This window comes from Apteryx mantelli, chromosome 9 (assembly GCF_036417845.1).
Source record: "Apteryx mantelli isolate bAptMan1 chromosome 9, bAptMan1.hap1, whole genome shotgun sequence".
Classification (NCBI taxonomy): Eukaryota; Metazoa; Chordata; class Aves; order Apterygiformes; family Apterygidae; genus Apteryx; species Apteryx mantelli.
This window is the reverse complement of record NC_089986.1, coordinates 20,350,206-20,375,551: the sequence shown is the minus strand read 5'-3', so window position 1 is coordinate 20,375,551 and position 25,346 is coordinate 20,350,206. Positions and strand designations below refer to the sequence as shown.

Genomic DNA, 25,346 nt, shown 5'->3' with positions numbered 1-25,346 from the left:
CTGGCCCATGGCCTGACCCTCTCTAAAAAGGCTATGCATCCAAGGAGGTGAATGTGTAGCCTTCTAAACGTTAGTCCTTTCTGTACTCATACCGGAGATTACATGGTGCCCTCAGTTGGCTGAGCTGGTGATCTGCTCTGTATGACAGATAACTTGCTGTCAGGCAAATCTGGGTTGAGCTTGCAGAAACTGGAGTAGGCCACATAAAAAATGAAGAGCAAAAATGATGAGCAAGTGTTTTCAGAATGCATGTAGTTTTGGAGCTAGACACAAGTCTGGAGGTAAAAAGAATCAGCTGCAGAGGTGATGGTAATCAGTTTGGAATGGTAATGGAAACTAAGTGTTAGTTTATATACTAGAAGCATTTTCCCTGTTGCATGCTTTTAAGCTAAAGTATGATTTCTAGTCACTGGGAAAGCAATCATATTTTCAAAGCTACTTATTAGGAATATTTTGCCGTCTCTCTGTTACTACTTGAAATAGTAAGTCTTAATTTTCATTCTTAGTTTGTTCTGAATATTTGTAAAAATTGGAAAGAAATGTCATGAAAAAATTATATATGTAGCCAAGATGGGATGCCTGAAAACCAAGACTCCAGAGAAGTGGTTTTTTGTTTAAATCAGTTCCATTTCTGAAAGTTTCATTTGTTGTGAGTGAGTCAGGATGATAATGAGAACATGTCTAGAACACCCAGGAATCTTGTAGATGAAATGAAGCCTGTCCAGGGACATGAGAGAGAGATTGCAGACTCCTTTTTGTCATGATATTTGTCTGGATTATCTGTATAAATCTCTTTTATTTGTGTCTTATACCAATTTAAGAATTGTAATCTTCTCATTTAATTTTTTCTTCTGATTAAGGAAGACATGTCTCAACTGGTTAGCAAATTGTACAAACTATGGTTAAAAAAAAAAGTATTGATGAATTTGAAAATGCCCCTGTGATTAATCATCATTAAAGAATATGCGTATGTAATAATGCCTTTATCTCTTATTTTCTTTCAGAATTTCCATAACTTATATGGTTTTGAATTCAAAGAGAAGACTAGAAATCAAAATAAACATCAAGTTTCTTTGAGTAAGAAGTGACAATGCAGCGAAGGCAGAGAGGAATCAATACTGGATTGCTTTTGCTGTTTTATGAAATTTCTCGAGTTGGATTTCAGAACATTCCTCCTGTTACACTTGGGATACTTGCACTGAATATTATTCTCTTTTTGAATCCACTGGGGCCACTCTCTGAAGTGTGTATCAGTGTAAATGAAGGCTTCTATAGAAAGAATTGGCAGCGTTTACTGCTTTCTCCTGTCCACCATGCAGATGACTGGCATTTATATTTTAACATGGTTTCCATGCTTTGGAAGGGGATAATGTTGGAAAGAAAGCTTGGAAGCATTTGGCTTGCATATATAATTGCAATATTCTCAGTGCTCATTGGAGTTGTTTATATGGTACTGGAATACTTGCTTGCGGAAATTCTGGATGACCCTACATATAAAATGAGTTGTGCTGTAGGTTTTTCAGGTAAGACACATAGTTGATGCAATTTACTTCTGTAAAATTAATATTTATAGATACTATATAGTCATACTTGTTGAATGCAGAAAACAGATGTATGCATCCGTGTGCATGGATATAGATGCTTTGTCAGTAAAGCTATCCTTTTTTCTTTTTAAATTAAAGCATATACTCTGGGTATGTTCACGTGGTTGATTTCATATTCTTGTGACCAACAGTGTCTTTATCTGAGAACATGAAAAATATGATTACCCCAGTAGAATCGTGTTTTTTGTTTAATGCCACTGACTGCTAGAAGTTTGGCACTTCTCATTTTTAATGCAGCCTTGTTTTCCTGGTGTAAATGTTGCTTGTTAGGTAGGTTCTGAAAAACCCTGTCACTTCACTAGAATTATTATTTCTGACCATCTTTTCTGGTACCAGGTGCGCCCTTTAATATGGGCACATACCATGGTCTTGACTTCTCATTTGGGAGGTCAAAGGTTTATAGTGAGCGAACTCCTTCTCTTTAAGGAAGCCTAAAGTCAAGGGAAAAAGTAGCACTGCTTATTATCTTACTGGGAATAAGTCTATAATCTACTGAGCCACTTGTACAGAAAGTCAAACTTGACAAAAAGTCAGGTTTTGTCAATTCAGAGAATAACTAATTGGATTTTAATTTTCATGTTCTACAAGATAGTTCAGATTTAGTATTAAGTACTGTGACCTGTTCTGATGTGACTTACCTTCTGCAGCATCTTTGAGTATTCCAGGCTTGGAAATCTGTTGGACTGCAACCTACATGTACATGCATTTGACCGTTATTCAAGCAGTAGATTAAGGCAGCTCTGACAAAATTAGTATCCATAGTTGATCTTTATAAACCTTCAACATCCTCCCATATGGGTCATTCCTCTTGAGTTGCAGGGAGCAGTGTATGTATGGAACAGCCGTCGAAGAAGAAAAAATGAGTATTTTCCTGGTAATAACTCCTTCTTTGAGAGCCAGTCTGCATGCGTATCTATGACCTATCTATTTTTCCAGCTTTCAAGAGCCTTAGGATGCCTGGATTTTTTTTTTTCTTTTTACAATTGGATGAAACAGACCAGCTCACTGTTCCCCAGAGAACCTGTCAATACACCAGGCCTAGATAGTTCAAATGGACACTTAAAACTAAAATATTTGAAGCTGAATGTGCAAGGTTGTGGTGAGCCAAGGATGGATTGGATAGAGAAAACTGCTAAACTACACTGCTACTATTAAATATTTCTCCCCTCTATTAAATTTATAGTTTCTAAACCAAGTACAGTTTTATCAGCAACAAATAGTGTGAGTCTGTGTGAGGGAGTATGTATGTTTGAGCGCATACATGCATTTGTGATTAGTTAAGATCATAGAATGTGAATCTTTCCATCGCTGGGTAAGTTAAGGGGTTTGCTAGCTCTTGAGTTTTCTATGGTGTTAGAAGTGGAGGGGGGAGACCTTTTTCATATTTTTATTTAATATATCTGTATCATGTTCCACTCAGCTATTTTTCCTGTATCAAATCTTTTACTTTCAATTTTGCAGATTTTTTCAAACAATTGTTTTCAGTTTCCTCTAGAGAGGAACCTCTTCAAAAACATTTTGAAAGTAAAATATGTGAATTCATTCTGTCATATCACCTATTACTTACATGTTAAAACAGTTGTATTCAATTAGTAACAAACGGTTATTTGATATTAAAGGTGATTTATGTGATTTTTTTTTTCTTTGCAGAAAGACAGTGATTCTGGAGTATATGTAAGATGATTTTCCATTAATTCAGAATTCTTGAGTCTACTCTTCAGTTTCACGAATGCATCTATTTGCCTTGTTTTCAGTCATGGCTTTTCTCAACTCACGGAACGTTTTTTGATAGTTAATAATTTTGTGCATTAGTACAACTGGAACTCCCATTTTAAAATTATGTTTGTATTGTTTTGAATACCTCAATAGCTACAGTGAATGGGTATATGAAAAAGTAACTTAGAATTGGCTATGCTATAGAAATATATAAGTTGTAATGCGTTTTAAAAAGGCACTGAAAAGTATCACTGAAAAAACAGCTTAGGACTGTTGTTCTGGCATGTAACAGTATGCTTCCTGGTGTTGTGAAACTGCATGATTCTCCAGTTTTAGTTGTTTTTGAAGTCATTTGCATTTCTTTATTATTTGGGCCCAAGTACTTCTCCCTTGATGTGATTTGTTCTTGTTTGCAGGAGTCTTGTTTGCTTTGAAAGTTCTTAACAACCATTACAATCCAGGAAGATTCAGCAGTGTCCTTGGAATGCAGATATCCAGTAAATATGTTTGTTGGGTGGAGCTGGTGGCAATTCATTTAATTTCCCCAGGGTAAGTGCATTTAATACTTCAAAGTTAGTAGAAGAGATCTAGGGTATCTGAAGTTGTTTGAAAACTTATTATGAAGTATGAGTAGTGCCTGGCTACTATCCAAATTGAGTACTGAGGCTACAATTAAGTGCTGAGGATGCAGTTTGCTTTTTTTCCCCTCAGCATCTTCCAGTTTGACCATGTTTCAAAATGAAAAAATGGAATGCTGTGCTTACGAAAGATAACACGGGTTGATGGGCAAGAAAAAGGGACATACACATTCAGCAAAACAAGCTAACCTGAGACATGCTGTACTGCAAAGGACTCTGTTAGCAAAACAGTGTTCTACTGTTTGTTTTGTATTTCTCTCCTAGTCCCAAATGTCCATTTGTTCCAGTCACTCCTCTAACTTATGATAGAACCATTATCCAGTATCCTGCCACTTTTTTGCAGTTTCATTGCCTTGCACTCTTGCTTGATTACCTTTTCAGTTCTGCCAGCACAGTTCATCCAGCCCCGCCAGATTAGTGCCTTCCTTTTCTTTGGCAGATGATTTTTGGAGTTGTAGTTGCAAGTCAATAGTTTGTTGTTACAATATTTTATAACTGTCAGTCACACTGGAGAACATATGTGAAATAAAGACACCAGCCTTGGAGAAATAAAGCCACCAAATTTACAAACTACCAAATCACAATTTACAAACACATTTTCCCACTCTTCAGAAAGGTTAAAAAAGAGAGAGGGAGCGAGACTGAGATATTCCTCATCAAATACTATTATATAGCAGATGAAACATTTCTTTGGCCAGAAAAAGAAGAGAGTTCAATTATTACCTATTCTAAGCACTATTCATATTGTTTTTATGACTTACTGCCTGCCTGACTGCAGCAAGGAATCTCAGATTAAATGACAGAGAACAACTGCAGTACCGAAGTACTCTCTATTCCAAATACAATTTTAAGCGTGAGCTGAGAGGTCTCTTACATGGTATTACTGCAGGTATTAAACCAAAGTTTTCAGTGTTAAATGCATTCTTCTGCAAAACATAAACTGTCATTTTAGCTGAATATGGTTTTTATTTGACAGTGTTTGTTTAATACCCCTGTTCATTTTGTTATTAGAGAATAGTGAAAGAACATTATGTCTATAATAAAACCATGTTCATATCATACCATATCCAATTCATGGAGAAAAACAGGAGGTTAGCGATTGTGTACTGTTGTTTGTTTCAGTTATATTACTGCAGAAATGTCATTGATGGGGTAAAAACCATACGGAAGGTACAGAAATAACATCAATAACCCTTTCACAATTTGTGTGGGACCTTACATTGCTACTTGGTCTAAAGAACCTCTGGACTGTTACATGCTATCCTGATATTAAGGGCAATTTCACAGCACTTAAACAGTAGGGTGGGTGATAGAAAACAAGGAGTAGTCTCTATAAGTTCATGTCCCAGAACACAGTGTGTTTAATTAGTAACTGCCTCGAAATGAACCATAACAATTGTAGCGCTCAGAGCAATGCTGTTACATGTTGATCTGCCTGCTCAGGGCATGTTGTAGTATTTGAAGTGCCTGATTAAATGGTATTCCTTTGTAGGTCAGGTTGCATAACTTAGGTTTGAATAGATAAGAGGTGGATAATTGGGGCAGAACTCTGTCCTGTCAGAAGGACATACATTCAGCCTGGGCCTGCCTTACAGGATTTTTGTATCACAGGATCATCTGAGAATCCATAAGCACTGAAGGATTCAAAATACTGAGGGTGTTGAAAATTTGTTCTGTGTACTGGGAGAACATTTAGGGTTTTACTGGCATCTTTTAATTTTTTTCTTTCTCATTTATACCTTTGTTATGGGGAAATTTTAAACCACATTTAATTTCCTTCTACCCTTCACCTTCCGTGAAGTGAGGAAGTTGGGATGTTGGCCTTTTATAACAATCCTTGGGGTGGAATGTTTCTTTGGAACGACAGACATGTGAAAAGTTATCTTACTTCTGATCTCAATGCCTCTTCCAGAATTGGGCATGTGGTATTTAAGTCATCTATCAGGTATGCATGGAGGTGCTTTACCTGTGCTCGTTACTAAAGGAAACACTTATCTTTCAGGTTGTTTCTGTATTAACTCAATTTTTTATCAGACTGACAAAGAAGACATGGCTGCATTAGAAGCTGGACATCATAGTTATTTTCAAATTGTTTTTCCAGAAAGTTAAGAGCAACAAAGGATGAGAATCATGGGAGAGTGGAAAGCTAAAAACGAAGAAGAGTAGAGGATCTTATTTTTCCAGCAGTTCAGAAATGTTGAGGTTTGATATTGTGAGTGTCCAGAATTGCTCTCTTTGCAGATTGTCAGGGGTAGTGAGACTTCTTATTCTGGATTTAAGATAATCTTAAAGATATCTAGTATTTCTGTAGCTCACTGCAGCTCTGGAAACTGGTGCAGGCATTTCTCTAGGCCTCTTCTTTGACTTGTGTTTTGGTAGGTTTTAACAGTTATTGGCTTTCAGGTGTCTGATAAAGTTTTCCAGATCTGTAGAAGATGATATAATTATAAAATGTAAAAATCTGTCTTATTTGAGCTGTTTCCATTTTCTAGGTTAGTTCTAGCCTTAGTTTCTGTTCTAAGTTTCTCTTCATGACTGTTTCTAGATAAGCTATATTGATTAGTGTTGATCTGAGACAATTCTGTCAAGTTTTGTTAACTTAAGATGCTTATTAGTGTTCTTTCTTTTCAAAAAAGAGAAGACCCTGCAAACTGAGAACTACCAGTTTTCAAAGAACAAGAGCAGAGCAACAGACCTCCATTTGGCAGTAGAGATGCAGATTGCTCATAAGCTGACACTTGGAAATGTGTCATTCAGTTATAATAAATCAACGATGAAAATCATTCTTCTTCATTTCACATGTGTTCCAAGAATACACAGGACCTCAAAATATCTGAGCAAACCATAGTCAAAACAGGCAAACATCAGCAGTAGGAATACTGAGCTTTTTATTAAAAAATTAATTTTATTTATATATATATATATATACTTATTTATTTTTAACATATTTTGACAAGTCTGGTTCTAAATTTTGATTTCTTCCCCACCCCCCCTTCTCAGTCCCAACTCTGGTTCAGCCTCTGGTATAAATACAAATATTTTTTTATAGCTCTAATATTTAAATACTTATCTCATGAGACCTTTTGTATGCATCTGTTTTCCTGTTTAGTCTGCTTTTTAATTGCTCATTGCTTAATGTTTAGAGATATCACTGAGTCATCACTAATTATCAGTCATATTTACCGTTGAACAGTTTTATTGATGAGTTGTCTCGCTCTGTTGATACTGGTAAAATTCATTGACTTTGAATCAGCAAGTCACACTGAGGGAGAATGAGAGTGTTCTTTCTGCTGTAACAGCTTGACTGTTACAGCTGTTGAATCAATGAATTGGCTTATTCTTGCTTGACAAACACTTCTGTTGCTTTGACTAAAGATTTCCTGACATCCCTTACCTGAAGTACTAGCTTGTTTTCGTAATAATGCCACAGTAATGAAAGCTGTAACAGCAGTGTAATTTGGTTTTGGAGACACTTAAACATGATATGCCCTTCACATTTCTTGATTTAGTTGTAGGCCATCCATTGACCTGATGATGAGAATTAAAAAGCAAATCAAAATCATGTACCTTTAAGTCTTAAGCCCCTTGTTTGTTAATTGCAGAAGCTGATCAGTAATTTTAATGTATTGTTGAGAAATCAGTCTTTATCTGGTAGCCATCACTGCACTAATGTTCTTCCTTCTTACTACAACAAAACTTTAATAGCAGTCTTATTACATGGAAATCATTAGGTCATTGCAATTCAAGAGAATATTGTCAAATAAACACTTCTCATTTGATAACAGATTCGCAGAATAAACAAGCAGGGAGATCTTATTACAGTGGCTGGAGCTAGTAAAATGTGCTGAAGAGCTGGCTATTTAGAGCTGGCTGAACAGATCTTAGAACCATTCGTGAGTTATTTCTGGAAACTGGAGCAAATCAGTTCTGGTAATTTGAATAGGGCAAGTGATTGTGCCTTTTGGAAGGAGGGAGGAGCCAGTGAATTGCAGACCAGATGAGCTGCTTACTGCATGGAAGAATGCAGAGAGGAGTAATTGAAGTGGAGTAAGCCACTAAAAGGTATTTGCCAAGAAAGATCAGGGCAAACCAACTCAAGTTTCTTCCTGTGACAGTGTAAAAGGCTTTATGGCTTGGAGAGAAGCTATGGATACCATCTGTCTTGATTTTAGTCAGACTTTTAACTTGACATTCTCAAAGCAATCTGGAATAATAGAGTACAAGAGGATGGGTTGCATTGCACAACTGGCTAGAAAAACCATGCTCAACAAAGTTTTTTTGTTTTTGTTTTTGTTTTTTTAGTGGATGGCTGTTAAACCAGGTTCCAGACTTCCAGGTATTGGAAGTCTGATAATCACTGTTGAAGTAAGTGTTAATGCTAGGGAACGGTAAGCACTGGATAGTTCAAAAATAAAACCAAAAAGCCCCCTGCACAAGCTCTACCCCATGATTTTAAGAGACAGTGCTCTGTGGAATGCCTCTTATGGAACTCTCTTATGTGATAAACAGTCAGGAATAAAAGGGCTAAAGAAGAGAAGATGGGTTTGATAGGGATGGCATTACATGGTGAGAACTGTTTTCCAGTCTTTTATTATTCTGTTGGACTTAGCATTAAAAAAAAAAAAAGGCAAAAGCTATGTTCCCAATTTATTACAAAATAACTGGAAATAGGAAACTTGCTAGTAAAAGAAACAATGGTGTTTTCCTGTACAGGGCTGGGTAAAATGGGTTGTATGGGTTCTTTCCCCCTTCCCGCCCCCTGTCCCTGTTATGTGATCACTTAATTTGTTCTAATTTGCATTCAGAGAGGGTGTTCAGCACTGGTAAATTAACTACATTGCCTACTTTCCAAGCAAGATTTAATTTTATAGCGAAGGGTGTAAATTGTAGGTGACTACCTGCTTGATTTAATTTGGAAATTTACTGTGTGTGTATAAATAAACACATGAATTTGATCCCATTGTCTCAAAATTCATTGTTTTTCAAAATAAATGGCTCTAGATTCTTGCAATATGTCACTTTGCTAGTGCTGGTTTGTTTAATGAATGCATGCTTTCTAGCATAGCCTTGGAGTAGATGATGTATGGAAATAAGATCTTGTCACAAAATTCTGCAGTAAGGGCTTAAGTTAAAGATACACTGTCGATGCTAAATAAGTGGCTTTGTGCTGTGATAGAATTGTGTGCATAAATGATAACATCTATTAGACTTTTGGGTTTATGGTTATTGAGAAATTATCAAAGTTAAATGATAGGTGTAGGTTTTCTTGTGCTGCTTGCTGTTTCAGGTGACTGACATATCAGGATTGAAACAGTGCAGGATAAATTCACTAACAGTGCTGAGGAGTTGATTTGAATTGAGTGTAAGGATCCCAGAACAATGTTAATGTAAAAAGTAATATAATACTGTAAGAGAGGCCTGTAAGCATTGGGTCAAAATCTCTAATACATGAAAAGCAAATGACATCCAAATAGTTTTCCCTCTAATGATGCCCATTTTCATGAAAATTACACAGCCACATGAAAAAGTATAATTAATTCTGTTTAGAAGATTTTTCTTTTTTTTTAATCATGTGCACGTCAGCCTGATGGCGAATGTCTTCAGGAAACAGTATTTAGACACATTGCATAATTATCATTAGTATGAAGGGAATGGTTGAGACAAACAAGATCTCTGGGTATATCTACATTTTTAAACAAAAATTAAATGCGATATCATTTGAATTTCTTTTTACCAGGGAGAAAAATAGTTAACATTGATAATGTTCATTGACATTTAGAGAAAAAGTATGCAATTAAAGTCAAGAACTCCTGGTTTTATTCCCACTGAAAGTTCAGTTTGTATTGTACAAACTGAAAATTGTACTGTGAACAAAATAATTACCAATTTTTCTTTATTAGGCATCAGGAAAAAAAACAGTAGGTTATCATGTTGTTGCAATCAGGAGACCGCTTCTTTGTTAGTCAATCTGAAAAATAAGCCAGATTTTTGTATACACAAATATACACTGAAGTCAAGATATTGCTCTTAATAATAATGTAAAAAAATCTATTTTTGAATCTGTTGATAATGTGTGTTGCTTTATGGTTAATATAAAGGTTTTTAATTATATCCAGGGTTATTTTACTGTATATAAAGTAGAAAATCAGCATTAATCACCATTTTCTGGATGAGACAAGAAAGATGAGTGGAATTTGTAATGCAAATGAAAGGAGACTTGATCATGTGTTTGAACAAAACTTCTTCACACAAAACTTCTTTTGTGTTTTCTGTAAACTGTACTTCAGCATTTAGTTCTACAATTTGCATATAATCCCGCCTTTTGAAAACAATTGTAGTTTTGCCATTAACTTTAATGTTAGCCAGATAAAACTCATACAGCCTGATAGGCAAGAAATCCATTATGCTAATTTTTTTAAAGGCAATCTATTGAAAATTAAAATTCACTGTAAAATGTAGTAAAATGTCAAGAAGATTGACATTGAAATATTTGGGGGGATTATGGGTTCAAGTGTATTTAAGTTGTTCATTGGAAATAGGAGTATCCACTTCAGACTAAGGTATATGGAAGAAGAATGTTAATTGCATGTGTGAAGCAGTTTTTTATATAATTTTCTTATACATCAAAATAATGTCAGTCTACATTTTTATGTAAAACAGGAAGGATTATAGGGGGTCTGAATTCCCTACTGTATCAGAATGAATGCTTTGAGTAATAACTTGAGAAGTACAAACATAATTACATATACATAATATACAATTATCAACATATAGACTAATATGCTTTTAAAGATAATCACTGTATCAAACTCCCATTCTTCTTTGCAGGGCCTTAGTAGCCCTCTCTTCTTCCCTTGCTAAGCAGGGGCAGATGTGGGCCCCGAAGGCAGCAAGATCAGGGACACCTCTGCCGGTTTCTGATTGAGACCCCCCAATTTCTCCAGTCAGTCTGTTCACAGAATCACAGAATGGTCGAGGTTGGAAGGGACCTCTGGAGATCATCTAGTCCAACCCCCTGCTCAAACAGGGTCACCTAGAGCACATTGCACAGGATTGCATCCAGGCGGGTTTTGAATATCTCCAGAAGAGACACCGCAACCTCTCTGGGCAACCTGTTCCAGTGCTCTGTCACCCTCACAGTAAAAAAGTTTTTCCTCATAAAAATTTTCCTCATTTCCTGTTCTAGTGTTTAATTGTTCCCAGATCTCTCCTTGTAACTTATGTCTGTTACTCCTTATCCTATGGACAGTGAATGGGGAGAGTTTATTCGTTCCTATTTGTGCCATCTTTTGCATATTTTAAGATAATTATATCCATCACTGTTTTCTTCAGTAGACTAAGAGTATAATTCCTTCCATCTTTCCTCAGAAGTCATGGTTTTTAGACTTCCTGTTGTTTTTGTTGCTCTTTTTGTGCCGTGTGCAAAACCAGGCTCGATTCCCCTGCTGAGACCTACCACTGCTGAGTAGAATGGAAGGTTACTTCATATGTCTTTCAGACAATACTCCTGTTTATATATTCCAATTAAAATATATGTCTCTTCTCTAGTTGTGTGACATGTTGATCTGCACGTTATCGTGAGATTCACTGCGTACTTCAGATTCCATCCTAAAGCTCTCGTACTCGCCAACTGCTTTCAGCCTGTTTGTCTAGTTGATCATTTTGGTGATAAGTTCAGAACTTTGTGTGTGCTCTTGTTGAATTGCATCCTATTTTTCTTCCAAACCATTACTTAATTCTGTCTAGGTTGTTTTAAATTCTGATGCCATCTCCAGTGACCAACACCTAAACTTCAGCATATCACTGTGCAGTAAGTGTCCTCATTTACCAAGATATTTGGGTAGTCTACTTGTTCCTTTTCCTGGCTACCAATAGGTTGTGTGTTTAGGATGATCCTTAGTTACTTAGAAAGAGAACCTTATCCTCGTAATGGCACTGTCTCTAGTACTCTTTGCTTTTCTCATGCCCTTCTGATGTCAGTATATATAACTGTAAGTACTGCTGTGGCTGAGGTCATAAACAGCTGTAAGAGATCCGGTAGCGTATAGGATATAGGTTACTCTATACCTATCTTACTCTTACTAACTCTACTTTAGATTTTGCTGCATAGTTATAGTTTAAGTATAGTTTGTTCAGTTGTTTTGACAAGTGTGAAAATTTTTAATAAAACAATTGTCTTTGTAAAGTTACTTAGTATCTGTATGTGTGTTTTAGATGTTATATTTGGAAAATATCTCTATAAAAATGTTTTCCACACTGTATATAGAGAATACCTAGCATTACCCCTTGGAAAACCCTTATGTAATCATTTGAGTAAATTAAAATATAACAAAATACAAAATATCAAAATATCGTTGCAAAAAGTATTTAACTTGACTATAACATTAAACATTTTGCTTATGTAAGGGAAACTGTCTTTATGTACTCTGCAGAGTACCTTTTTTTGTTAATTACAAGTAGCAAGGCACTACTGTTAACCACATTTCAAATCAGTTGTATGACAACATAGGGGGAATATTTGATATGATTTATCAAATATTACACTCATTTTGTGCATGTCAGTGGTATTGTATCAGTGTGACCATGTATCTGGATCTTATTTTTCATTTAGAATACCCTATTTAAACTTTTTAATTGTTAATTTCTACTCTTTGAATATAATTTACAATAAGAGTGGATAGTGTTTGGGTGTCTGTTATGCTAAACGGTTCAACAGACAGGAAATGGAAATTATCCCTTTGCTGAAGACTTCTTAAAATTGAATGTTTCTCTTGTTTATATTGTATTAAATATTGTTTCGTTGTATTACAACCAAAGACCTTGATTTTGCATTTTGTGGAACAGTGCTAGGCTCAGATAAATCCGGATGAGCATAAATGTTTTCTAAAATGCTTCCAGGAATATAGGTGAATCAATAATCACATGTTGGTGATTTTTAGAGTAATGCATTTAAAAATATTTAGTATTTTCTGTGTATCGATGTCACATTTTTCAAATTAGGCAAAAAAATGTATTTTTTGCAACTTTGAATCTGAAATTAGTTCCTTTATAAATGGTTTATTTTGCTAACTATTTCTTACCTATAAATTTTCACACCAGCATTTATGTGTTGCTCTTAAAAATTGCTGGTAACTTGTGGGAGAGAACTGCAGTTCTACATAGCAGAATACAGGTACATGGTGCAGTAGATGGCAAAAGACTGAATTTAGATTTGATCTTTATCTCCCTCTAGTGGCACATGCGTTTTCTCATGTATTTCTGCCAATGATGTCTGTAAGTTGCATTGACATAAGTACATGCACTGTCATTACCGATCTGTGTGGCTGTTTTGGATTTCTGACCAGAATGTAAAAGCCATCATGTTTAGATCTGTTTTTAATTTAGACAAGGATTTTGTTTCTGCTTTATAAATGGGAAAGAACCTCGAGTTACTTGAATTTTTGCAACAGGTAAAAACCCAATAGACTGAGTTATTTATAATCACATATGCTAGGAAATATTAAAAAATATATATTTAGTGTACTGGCTTCTCTAGGATTATAACCTTTATAACTTCATAATAGAGATAAGCAGTTTTAAATATTGTTTGAACCTGGTTAAAATCTCTTTTCACTAAAATACTCATAATTTAAGTGCTGGAAGTCAGTTTATGAATTGATAAAGTACCCCGTATTCATGGTAGTACCTGGTGCCAACCTCCTCATTCTTATTTATCCTTATTCTTATTTACTTATGCTTCCAGGTTGATGATTTCTCAAAAGACTTTAGGGCCTTTTCATTCTGTATACAAATGGCCAAAGACATTTTTTAAAGAAGTTATTGGTATGTTTAGAAAGGAATTTTGATCTCAAGATTTCACTCATGTTGTGCTTTTAAGTTTTTGAAGGCACTGTGTTACAAAAATGTTGCAACAGGTAGATCTGCATTCATGGTTACCTCAAATAAAATAATTCTAGGATTATATTGATAGTATGCTAGTAAGGTACTATATTTATGCATCCACTTGAAACTGTAAATGGTTCTGGTAGATCCTCCCTAGACATTTTTGTGTAATTTTACAGATTTAAGTTCTATAGATGAAGAAACTAGTTTCCTACTTCAGTAAGATTTTACTTTAAATGCTTTTAGGTGAGCAATATTCTGTCCTTTAGACAAACAGTTAAAATGCACTCTCATTATTTTTCAGTTTCTTCAGGATATCTGTTGGATACTTTTCTGTAACTGTGTATAGCCACTATTTTTAGGGAGGTTATGGAGAAAGAAAACTTGGCACTTTGTCTTGACCGTGTTAAGTATTTCTAGGAAGCATGAAATGGCAAAATTCAATAACTTCTATAAGGAACACGGAAGTAAACTAACTACAAGATTAACTTTATGGCTCAGACTTTAATGTGATGCAGCTGCAGTTCTCAGGCACAGCCTAGAGGTGGATCTGCTTGCTGCTTTTCCTCAAAATTAACATGGTGAAAAATGCAAAGAGGGTTTTGTAAACTGCACAGGTAGGTTCAATTAGAATAATTAATGCTTTAAAATTAGAAGTTAGAAAGTCTCTATGTCAGAGCAGAATTAATGAATCTTTTGCGTTCCCCTGTGTCTTTGCAGGCAAGTTCTTTCTGTATGCTTGGTCTCAGTCCAGTAACTCAGGAACTTTCTGGTTTACAACAAAATTTGCAGTTCCCTGTCTGGATCCCTACCAAAAAAGCCTTCCTTTCTATCACTCACAGGCTTTTCCTTTCTCCTAGGACTTCTTTTGCTGGGCATTTGGCAGGGATTCTAGTTGGACTGATGTATACTATGGGACCTCTGGAAAAGATCATGAAAGCCTGTGCAGGTATATAGTTTGATTCAATTTGTGAAATCTGTGTAAGCAACATTTTAAAAATTCAGTAAATCTTACATACAAAAATTGAGGTTTGGGGGGCGGTTCTTCTTTGCCCTTCTTTGCCCGTTCTGGAGAACATTTTTAGGTTAGTTTTGCATTTTTCTACTCTACATGGATATATTGTTTTATCACTGCACCCTAATATATAGTCTGGAACCAAAAACAAGCTTGGCAATGTTATATTCTCTCACCAATGAAGAAAGAATGTTTATGGATACCCATGGTTTCATATTTGTATCATATGAAACAAAGACTCTGAAAGAAACAATACTTTAAATTTGATTTTCTATTTTTAAATGGACAATGTGATTATTTTATTCTAATAGCACATGCATCATTCTTCTCATATTTAGGTGGCTTTTCTTCATTCACTGACCCTGCCCGGCAGAGGGACTCCTACTCACGTAAGTGCTCTCACCAAGTTAGCTAAAAGCTTATTCCAACTTTAAAAAATGTTGAAACCATTTTTACTAATGATGAAAAACCTGTGGAAGAGCTAGTTAACTGGAAAATCGTGTAATATACAAAGCATTCTGTATGTATGTATGCTTGCTGACTTTGTACTACTTCTGGCCTTGTCTCACCTTTCCTTTTTTGGGAACTGTGAGGGTGTATTTTGTACAAGAGGCTTTACCTCAGATTAAGGTCATGACTTCATAAAATGCTACCCTAGGGAAATACCATCCCTTTTGCAAAGGGTACAGCAGGGCGGAGTTGTGGCTATAAGAAGCAGCACATAGAGCCTTGGTAGTTCTGCCCTGCTCTGGCCAATTTTATCTGTTCCATTCTAAGATATTTTTTCCCCTGTGACAAAGGAACTTCTTTTGAACACTTTTTCTAAATCAAGTAATTCCCTTGCGACAAATGCATGCAAAAGCAAACTCCTTACCATAATAAATTTAGGCCATCTTCACTGTGTATAAGATGGAGAGTTAGTTGGAATACTAGGACACTTTGAACATAGCATGTTTGATTTACTTCTCATGCAGAACATTGAATTATATGTGGAGTGGAGTTATAGGTGGAGATCTTGTCTGGGAGGAATAGAAGAGGAGCCAGCCATGAGGTGGGGCTGTTTGTTGGATCAAATCAAAGGGTCGTATAGCCTAGTATATCCAGTCTCCTGCAGTGATTTATACTCTTCCCTAGACATCTGCTGTATGACAAGATAAATATATAGAGATGACTCCCTTGAATAGTTTCTAGAGTGCAGTAGCTTGTGGCTTAAAGATTCTATCAGCAGAAAGTTTTAAGGGGAAGTTTTGTCTTTAATAGCCCATGATGGATTCTTCTTCTGTGAATATGTCAAATGCTTTTTTGACATATAATTTTTGACATATTTTTGACATATATGCAAATGCTATCAGTATAAACTTTTTTTAACACCTACAACATCCCAGGAGAAGAACTTCAGTTTGCTTTTGGGTGAAGAATGTGTCGTTTTTGTTTGTTTTGAACTTGTCAGCTACTAATTTCATTTGATGCACGTTAGTATTTCCCTGGGAAGGGAAACTGAACAATCATTCTTTATGCACCTTCACCGTATTCTTCGTGGTTTTACAGATTTCTGTCATATCCTCCCCATAGTCATCTTTTCCCTTTGACTGAAAAGTTGTTGTCGATATAATTCCTTCTGTGAAAACTATTTCATGCTTTTGATCATTCTTGCTGTTCTTCTCTGATGTTTAGCCATGCAGGCTTTTTCTTTTTTCCTTTTTTTTCTTTTTTCCTTTTCTCTCCACTGCCTCTTCTCCACCGCCTCTTCTCTGCCACCTCTCCTCCCTTTTTTTCTTTAGTCTTTTACAAGTGAGATGCACTACCTCTGATCCACAGTGAGCCAAGTTTAGTGCCTGTTTTGTCTTCCTTGATTTATCCTCAATTTTATTATTACTTTTAAGAATCCCCCCAAGTGCGAATATGGGCCCAGAGTGCTGGGTATTTTTCAAATATTTGTCTGGTAATTCCTTACGGAAAGATTTTAACCTACTTTCCTTACAAATAGCACCTAAGATTGTAGTAACTAAAGTGTGTTTACCAGGATTTCCATTATTCCGATTCTCAAATTAAAACTGGAGATCTAAAGGCCAGTAAAGAAGTAAAACAAGAAAGATACTGAGAAATGAAATAAGATGTGAACATAGACTGTGTAGTGAGCGTGAGATACCTGTTTCCATGACTGGTAATCTCAGGCCAGTTAAAAATGATCACATAGCTACAGTTGTTGGTCAGTCCACCAGGGCCTGGGTGTACTGCTTGCATCACACTATTTTTCGCCTTCATAAAGACCAAATCTTTCTTCAGTATTCCAGCACAGCAGGACATGTGGAAACCCTGCATGCTTATATCAGAAAAGACAATTTAATGGCAAATGAAGATAAGAATTTACACGTGAAAGTTAGACTCCATAATCTGTTGCAGCCAATGTACAAACACCAGCTACTCAGAGCTTGGGTGGGTGTAAAAGACAATCTTTGTGTAATAGAAACAGATTCTGAATGTCCCTTTACTCTTTATATTCCAGCTCTCCCTAACTGGGAAAAAGGGAGGAGTTCAATATAATATATCTAAAATGATAGGGGGCTACTTAGCACCTGAGAAAAAGCTTCAGTACATTCTCGCAGCAAGGAAATCTGTCTTTTGTTGCATGTCTTGGGCAGCCCCCAAAGCAGCCATGCTGTTGCATTGAGTTGGTGTGGACAGAAAAGAGCTAAAGGAGCAGGGCTAACCTAAATTATCCTGTCAGCCAAGTTTTGCTTTAGATGTAACTATGTATTTCTTGTAGTAAGTTCATCTCTCTAAAACAACTTATAATTGTAATTTAAAATATATGTATATTTTGATGTTTGTTCTCTGTGTATATACCTCGCAATCGTCTTTCATCCTATTCACAGAAGTTTTTCTGGAAGATTTAACCTTTTGCGTATGATATAGTAATAAATTTGACCATCTGTGAATTAAGAAAATTCTCTAGTGTCACAGGCTAATGATGCATATATAGTACTCCTTACCTTGATTAATTTTTGATTTTCTGTTATTGCTGATTTACTACTATTGCCTTTAGATTAAAAAAAAAAAAAGAGGAAATGATCATTGGAATGGAATTTACGAAACAGTATAACGAAAAAGCTTAAGAAGAAAAAAATTATTTTAAGCCTAATTTAAGATATTTAATATTTAGTAACTGATTCAGGTTTTATCTGTATGCAGTCCATGGGGGAAAAAAAGTAGTAGAGCTGCTATAATACTAGAACTACTACTGTTTTTATTAATAGGAACACCTTGAATGTGTTTGTTACCAGACTGTTTCTCATGGCAAAATAAAAGATAAAGGCTTTGTGGAGTGTTAGTTTATCAGCACTTGCAACTTGATGACAGCATAAAACATCAAACTTACAGAAATGTACAGTGATGAAAAAATTTAAAATATGACATCCTTTTTCTTTCATCAGGCAATTTTATGTTTTTAGTACCAGAATTTTTATAGTCTTCCTGCATGCAGTTTGGAAGCCTGATAAATTTATTTTCTGGATATAAATATAGAGCAGAGAAAACCTTCATTAAGATCAACTAATGAGGGACATATATAAAGATTGCATCTAAAGTCTGTATCAACTAATCAGTATCATGCAGTTGACTTTGTTTTTTTTGCAGAAGTATATTTCTTAAATGCAGCCAGTATGACTTAAAGGCTTTTAAAGCTTGTTAAAAATATGGCCATAATTCATATGGATTTTAAAAAAATCCTTTTTTGACCAGAGGACTTGCAGATCACTTGATAAATGGCAGAATTTAAGATTACTGAATAGTACAAAATATTTATTGCAGTTGTATAAAAAAAGAAACCAACTGATGTTGTTTTTCTAAAAGGAAAAATTTGCAAAAGAACAGAATTATGTTATTTTCCCATATATGTTCAAATCATTATATATGTATTGTTTGATGTCAAAAGATGAAATAATTTGTTTAAAAGACTACCTGTTTTTTCCAACACAGTAATGCTGTATTTTTTAAGGCCGTGATGTAGATATGAGACCTAGAGACCTACACATACAGGCACTCCATTCAAATTTTCCTGCTTTTTGTGTTATTGGATCTTTTCTATTTAACATGTGGGTTTTTGTTTTTGTTTGATATTGATTGTATGTTCTTTGAAATGTGGGCTTGTTACTAATCACAAAATCCATAGGAAGATTACACATGGAACCTGTATAATTAATGAGTTAATACAAGACTATTCTTGATGCTAATAATCAGAACATAAAGGAAAATGACATGCTGAAAATGAAAGGAAATAGCATGCTGAATTTATTTCATACAGAAATATTTTCATTTTTTCTTTCATTTTGAAAAAAAACCATTTTTTAATTGATCAGGGAAAAGTAACCATGTTTCTGCGCTTCTTCTAGCCAGCTGGATATAGGATTTTGAAGAACAGAAAACTTAAAATATCAACCAAAGCATTATATTTGGAAGATGCAAAATTGGAATAGAAAAATGGAACTTTTCTGTCTTAGTTTTTCTTAGTTTAGCTTTTCTGTGTTTAAGCAAGATGAGATTGTATTAGAAGAAAGAGACTCTTACTGCCTCAGTTCTCTAGCCAAATTATTTTCTTTTAAATCCCATGTGTTTGGGTGGATGATAGTTTGTTCATGCTTGTTTTCGAGAAACTTTTGAAATGGTAGAAGTGCCTGGTGGTCAGCAGCGCAGGCAGCAAATAATGGTTGTGACATTAGGTGAGATCTACGGTGTGTCTTTCCAGAGCAGATGTAGCTATTCAATAGCACAATAATAGCCATATATATTGGTGAAAAAAAATTGCAGAAGTGTTTAGCCACATGTTTTGTAGCTCCAAACACTACTTGGAGCCAGGATGCCATTGATAGATACCATTGATGGACACTGGGGTGAAATGAGACACGGGTGGGGGGAAAAGCCTGAAGCCTGCCTGTTTCGCTGCTGCTGTTGTAATGACATTAACAAGGCCTGCTAATATTCACAGTTAAATGTTAAAAGGAGGTGATGAAAATTCTGCCTTTCAATTTCAATGTGAAACTTTTCAATAATGGCAATTCTAAAACACTTATTTAAAAACTGTGATGTAAGACCCAGGTGTCTGATCCATCTTTCTGTTGTTTATCTCTCTCCTGTTACCGTAGCCTGGTTTTGTAAATTAGAAAATTGTCATATATATTTTGATTCGCAGCATATATCCTAAAAATAATGGAACTTCTAATCATTTGTTTCCTTCCACAATTAAAATAAATTGTGAATGAAAACTGGTATGAAGATAATATCTCGTTTCATTGTCTCCCAGTGAGTAGCAGCAGTTTATTTTCTTCATCTTTTTTTTTCTCCATTTTACAGAGTATTATAGTCATCCAGGTTATCAGTACAGCACACCAAGGAACTATGATGTTTATACAGGTGGACTTACTGAAGAGGAACAGCTTGAAAGGGCAGTGCTAAACAGTCTTAATGAAAGAGGTAGGAATCATATAGTAGCTTATATTTGAAGTTATGATTAATACTGAGAAGGAAGTAAAAAAATGTATTGTTCATTATTTGTTTCCAATAATTTGAAAACGTTCTCTTCAGAAACAGAATTGAAGAAAATTTCCTGGTACAATTTTCAGAGAATGCAATGTGAGGATGTAGTATCATTCTCTTTGTGTAAAATGCATTTATTCATAGTTGATTACTGTTTGGTTACATTGTTACAACTACAGTGAAATGCTTTTATAATGAGAAAACTAAGTAAATTAAGTTGCTGTGCCAAAACGTCTTATAATACTGTAAACAGTAGTATGAAGCAGTATAATAGAAAAATTGATGTTTCCAATATTTAAACCATCTCTGTATGCCTGTTTTTTCTTTTTATACATATTTAATTGAGGAGCAATGTACTGGCTGCTTACTCTTCACATTGTCCTTTTCCACCTTAGAGAAAGCTTGTACTCTAGGTTTTAGCTGAAAGACCTAAAAAAAATAGAACTGTTAAGAATTAAAAATTACTGGTTTTGACTGAAATTTGTTAGCTGGTTTAAAATATACTCATTGGGATATATTTTATCTTTTTATAGTGCAAGTGAAGTCAAAAGGAAAAAAAATACTTTTTAGAAAATATTTCTCAGATTCTGAAAACATAAAGAACTGTGGGGAAATCTGTTAGGAACTTAATACGTTACTAGAGCACCACGACGTCACACAAAACTATATATTTTTATATTTATGTGATTAAAAAAGGGCAAAAATTAACACACTATACATTCTCTGGCATCAAGACTGAAAAGAATAAATAATATTTGATACAAAAAAATCACTCTCTTGCATGCCAATATGGATTCTGTTGGAAATTCAGCCAAAGGCCTCCTTAACAAATTTGAGAGGTTTCTTTTCAATTTGTTGAAGCTATAACATTTAATCTTAATAAAAATAATAACTTGACTAGATACTTATCAATGTCACTTTCCTCCTTTTTCATTATCTTGTGATTTTTAAATTCCTGAGTGCAAGGAAGCATTCATCAGGGAGAAGAGATACAAATGCCCCTCCTCATCACTGCAACTCTTTCAAATTCCATGCACCGTTCATAAATCTCTGCTCAGAAAATTAATTTACACCACTATTTTATGGCTGTCAAAGAAATATCAGGCAAAATATGAAAATGAGTATCTTGACAGATCATTGCTGCTTCTACTTTCTGGTGTTTATAACAAAGAACATGTAATCTTAACTGGAAGATATTTCAAAAAGGCAGTGGTTGAAACAATAGTACTGAGGTAGGGAAAGGTTTTACTGGGTTGTTGAGAAATTGGCTAATATGTTTTAACAGTAAATACAGCTTTTTGCTTTATTAAGTTTGTTTCATCTATTGTGAGATGTCACCTGGGAGGGAGGAGTGCTGACTTTTAGGGGAACTGGGAGGGAGAAAAAAAGTGAATTTTCTATTTTTCTTCTTCTTTTTGTCATCTTGATCTTTCAAATAATTTGGCTTCTAGCTGTCTTCAACATTTTGAAACTAGTCTTTTAAAAATATACTGTATTTTCTACAGCAAAATTATTACTGTAGAATATTTGCTGTAGAAATGTTTGTCATCTGAACAGTTTCATTTCATTCGAAACTGTACTGAAAATTTTAGAAGATAGTGAGAGTCTTAGATTTGAAATAAATTAATATACAGTTCATCAGGTCTGTCAGTGAAAGACAGCAAATTAGATATCCTCTGTGCTGTGTTAGGAATTAAAAAAAAAAAAAAAGTAACAAAGTCATATCAGTATGCCGTCTTATTTAAATACTAGATTTTGGGAAAGGAGGGGTCTGAAACAAGCTTTATTGAAATGGATGCTTTGTATTTTACAGTCAAGGTGCATGTTACATCACTTCTAACAGATTGAGTTTAAGGAAAAAACTTGCAAAGGTTTTAGTATTAAGTGTTTTGAAATCTTTTCTATACAGGAGTGTAAACTGTGTTTGTTTTAATTTTTTGGAATACTAGTGAAGAAATAGCAGACTACTGTTTTTACAAGTGTTCTTACAAATGTACAAAAGATAGCTGTTCGTGAGCGTAGTCGTCTTTGTAAGTGCTGAATGTTTATGGGTATTGAACCATTAGACTATGGGCAACTAATGGATGCGTGATGTGGCTTGGATGTGGCTTTAAAATCACATTTGCTCCTTTTGTGGTCTTAAGTTGCACTGTAGAAGGAAAAATATGTAAATTATTACAAGAATCCAAAAAGTCTGAAGATGTCAAATTCTAATCTCACTATAGAAACGCTATGCGCATATGATTGGTATTACAATAAGATAAGCTGTTTATATTTTCATTGCCATAAAATGAAGTCCGTTGGTAATAACTGTGACAAAATTATGGTAATATAAATAATTAGGCAATATGCATTTTAAAGCTTTTACTGTATCAGTGTGGAACACCTGCAGCTTTCACTTTAGCCCTAAATAATTTACATCACTAAAGGTTAGTAGCCTGTTTTTCTGTCTGCTATTTGGAGTATCATGTTGTATTTGGACAAAGATATATTTTCAACTATAAGAGGAAATTTATTCTCATTTGGAGAATGCCCTTTGGTGAAACCTGAGAGAGAATTTAAGTGCATCCTAGCATGAGTGAGTCTCGCTGGTAGATAACTGTGGTGTACCAAGGCACATTTTTAATTTTAGTTAGAGACAGTAGCATTACTCAAGACATAGTAGTGTCTCTTTTCAGTGCTACTTGCAGTTTTTAAACTTTACAGATAAGTGAAGCTAGAAAATGTGTAATTTTGTATATTGCCTCTGATATAGTTTTGTGCTGTCAATTGTACACAGGTGTAGTTTTCAATGGTTTTGCAACAGTGCTTTAGTTTTTTCTCCTACCTGCCATTTTCTTCTCTTAACCAGAAGCTTACTTTGGAAAACCTAGACTTTTAGAGCTCAACTTTTAAAATATTTTGGGAAACAAGCTTCTTAGAAGATAGGATTCCTGCCTATAGGCATGCGCCTTATTTTCCTAAGAAGGTAACACAGAGCATGTAATTTATCATATCTGCCTTAGACTGACAGAAAGGATGAGATAAAATTTACTATTCTAATGAGCAATTAGGATATTCTTCCCTGTCAATTAGTTTGAAAAATAATTAGCTTGAATGAGCACTGTCCTTTAAACAGGATATTTTTTCCTAAAAGCATTACATTCTCTGCTGCTTACAATTACACAGATGGTGAAACAGGCACTGTGAACAAAATGACATGATATAATTTGAAAGAGATAACTAGATAGATGTAAAAACAGATCCCACAACCAAAATTTAGTACTTTTTTCCTTATTCCTTTTTGCAACTGTGAACTATAGTTTGGCTGAAAAAACGTATTGCAGTATTTTTATTTATTTATTTAGTTAGTTAGTTAGTTAGTTGTGCATATGCATTTATTAGAGGTTTTAGGCCACAAAATGAACCGTTGCAGATTTAGAATTTTGATCCATTCTTATAACTCACTGTGTTAGTATCCTGCTAGGTTATTCAAAGAATCAATCAGTAGTAGAGTACAGAATTACCTGGTATCAGCTTTTGTCCAAAACTGAAAACAAATCTGTGTTAATACATGCATCAAATTTAAGCTCAGTGATTACTCTTATATAATCCCGTACCTGGGTTAGCAGAACCCAGTGTAAAGGTACTGTATTTCTGCTTAATCAGCATTCAGGCATTTCTGAACTGCAGTTTTATTTTTATGCAATATCTTCAAAAATTCTTTAAAAAATTAATAATTAGTGCCTGCTGCTACAAAAGAAATTGCCAAGGTTGTTTATATGAGATTTATGAAAGCATCTGTTTCAACAGACTGTCAAACTGACATAATGCTTTAGGTCCATTTACGAAAGGGAGCTATTTATTTATATTGTTTCCATTGTCAATTTTAGGTATACAGTTGTCCCAAACAGAAATGAATTTAAATAGCATTAATATGTTTTTCTAGTTTTTTTTTTTAATTTTTCATTCTTGTTCTTGTAATTACAATCTTATATTGGTCACAAATTGCAATAATTCTTCCTTTAGTTACATCAAAGAAATAATTTTTAATATAAAAAAATTGTCTTTATGATATTTAAACTGTGCGATTTTATTAGGAAGTTAAAATATCTGGCTGTTCAGTTGTTGTTTAATATTGGCAGCCAGCCCTTGATGTAACCCTAGTGTGTCATATAACCATATCTCTTACCTATTGTTGTATTTGCTTGCTATTCTACCCAGAAGAAATATCTTGATTAGTATGGGATGTGGGTTTGGATTTTTCTTGGGGTCGGTATTGGGTTTTTTGCAACTTGAAATTCTAAATGCCCATTTTTCAATCTCAGTATTTTTAAGAATCCCTTGAAAGCTCATGTCTGTTTACAAAGGAATTTCCTCTTAAGACTAAACTTTTTAAACATGTAGGTGATAATATAAAGTCTTTATATTTTGGGGTTAAAGAGAAATATCTATAAATACACATATAGATATTCTTTTTAATGTAATAGTGAAACTGTTTGTATATACATTTCTTCAGTTCTAATAATAAAAAAAGCCCACCCACTTAAAGTTTTTAGATAGCCTGGGATGGAGTAGTCATAGGAGCATCGGCTCTGTATCAAATATCTCGGCCTCTAGCTTCCCTGTTCTCTGAATTTTTAAGAGTTCTCATTTATGTTTTGTTGTATTGAGACTGGGCTTTATATTAGTAGTCTATGAAATTTGCCAAACCCATGGAAGATTGTAAAAAGAATGAAAGTGGTGTGATTATATAGCAACTGGCTATAGTCTTATTTCCCTTTTTTCCAATCAGCGTTCTTTCCCCTCTTGCAGTAATAAGAATGCTGGTCATTGCATTTGACTACGATGGATTTCTGTAGAAATGTCTTAAAACAGATGATGCGCTCAGTAGTGCAGTATCAGAGGAAAAATGAGGCACCTTCTCTGAGAAGGTGTGCCAAGGATCTTGTTCACCGTTGCATTGGATGGGAAAAAATA

The 25,346-nt window shown here is 34.7% G+C and overlaps 1 protein-coding gene across 3 annotated transcripts in view; it reads left to right on the top strand.

Annotated features, from left to right (window-relative positions):
- The window catches only part of RHBDD1 (rhomboid domain containing 1), a 52,919-nt gene that overhangs the window by 5,976 nt on the left and 21,597 nt on the right, over positions 1–25,346 (top strand). For all 3 annotated transcript variants that reach the window (XM_067301910.1, XM_067301911.1, XM_067301909.1), the window contains exons 2-6: positions 1,005–1,523; positions 3,737–3,869; positions 14,701–14,789; positions 15,194–15,244; positions 20,205–20,324. In XM_067301910.1, coding sequence (XP_067158011.1) covers positions 1,091–1,523; positions 3,737–3,869; positions 14,701–14,789; positions 15,194–15,244; positions 20,205–20,324 — 826 coding nt within the window. In that variant the 5' untranslated portion in view covers positions 1,005–1,090. The remainder of the gene's footprint in view (positions 1–1,004; positions 1,524–3,736; positions 3,870–14,700; positions 14,790–15,193; positions 15,245–20,204; positions 20,325–25,346) is intronic.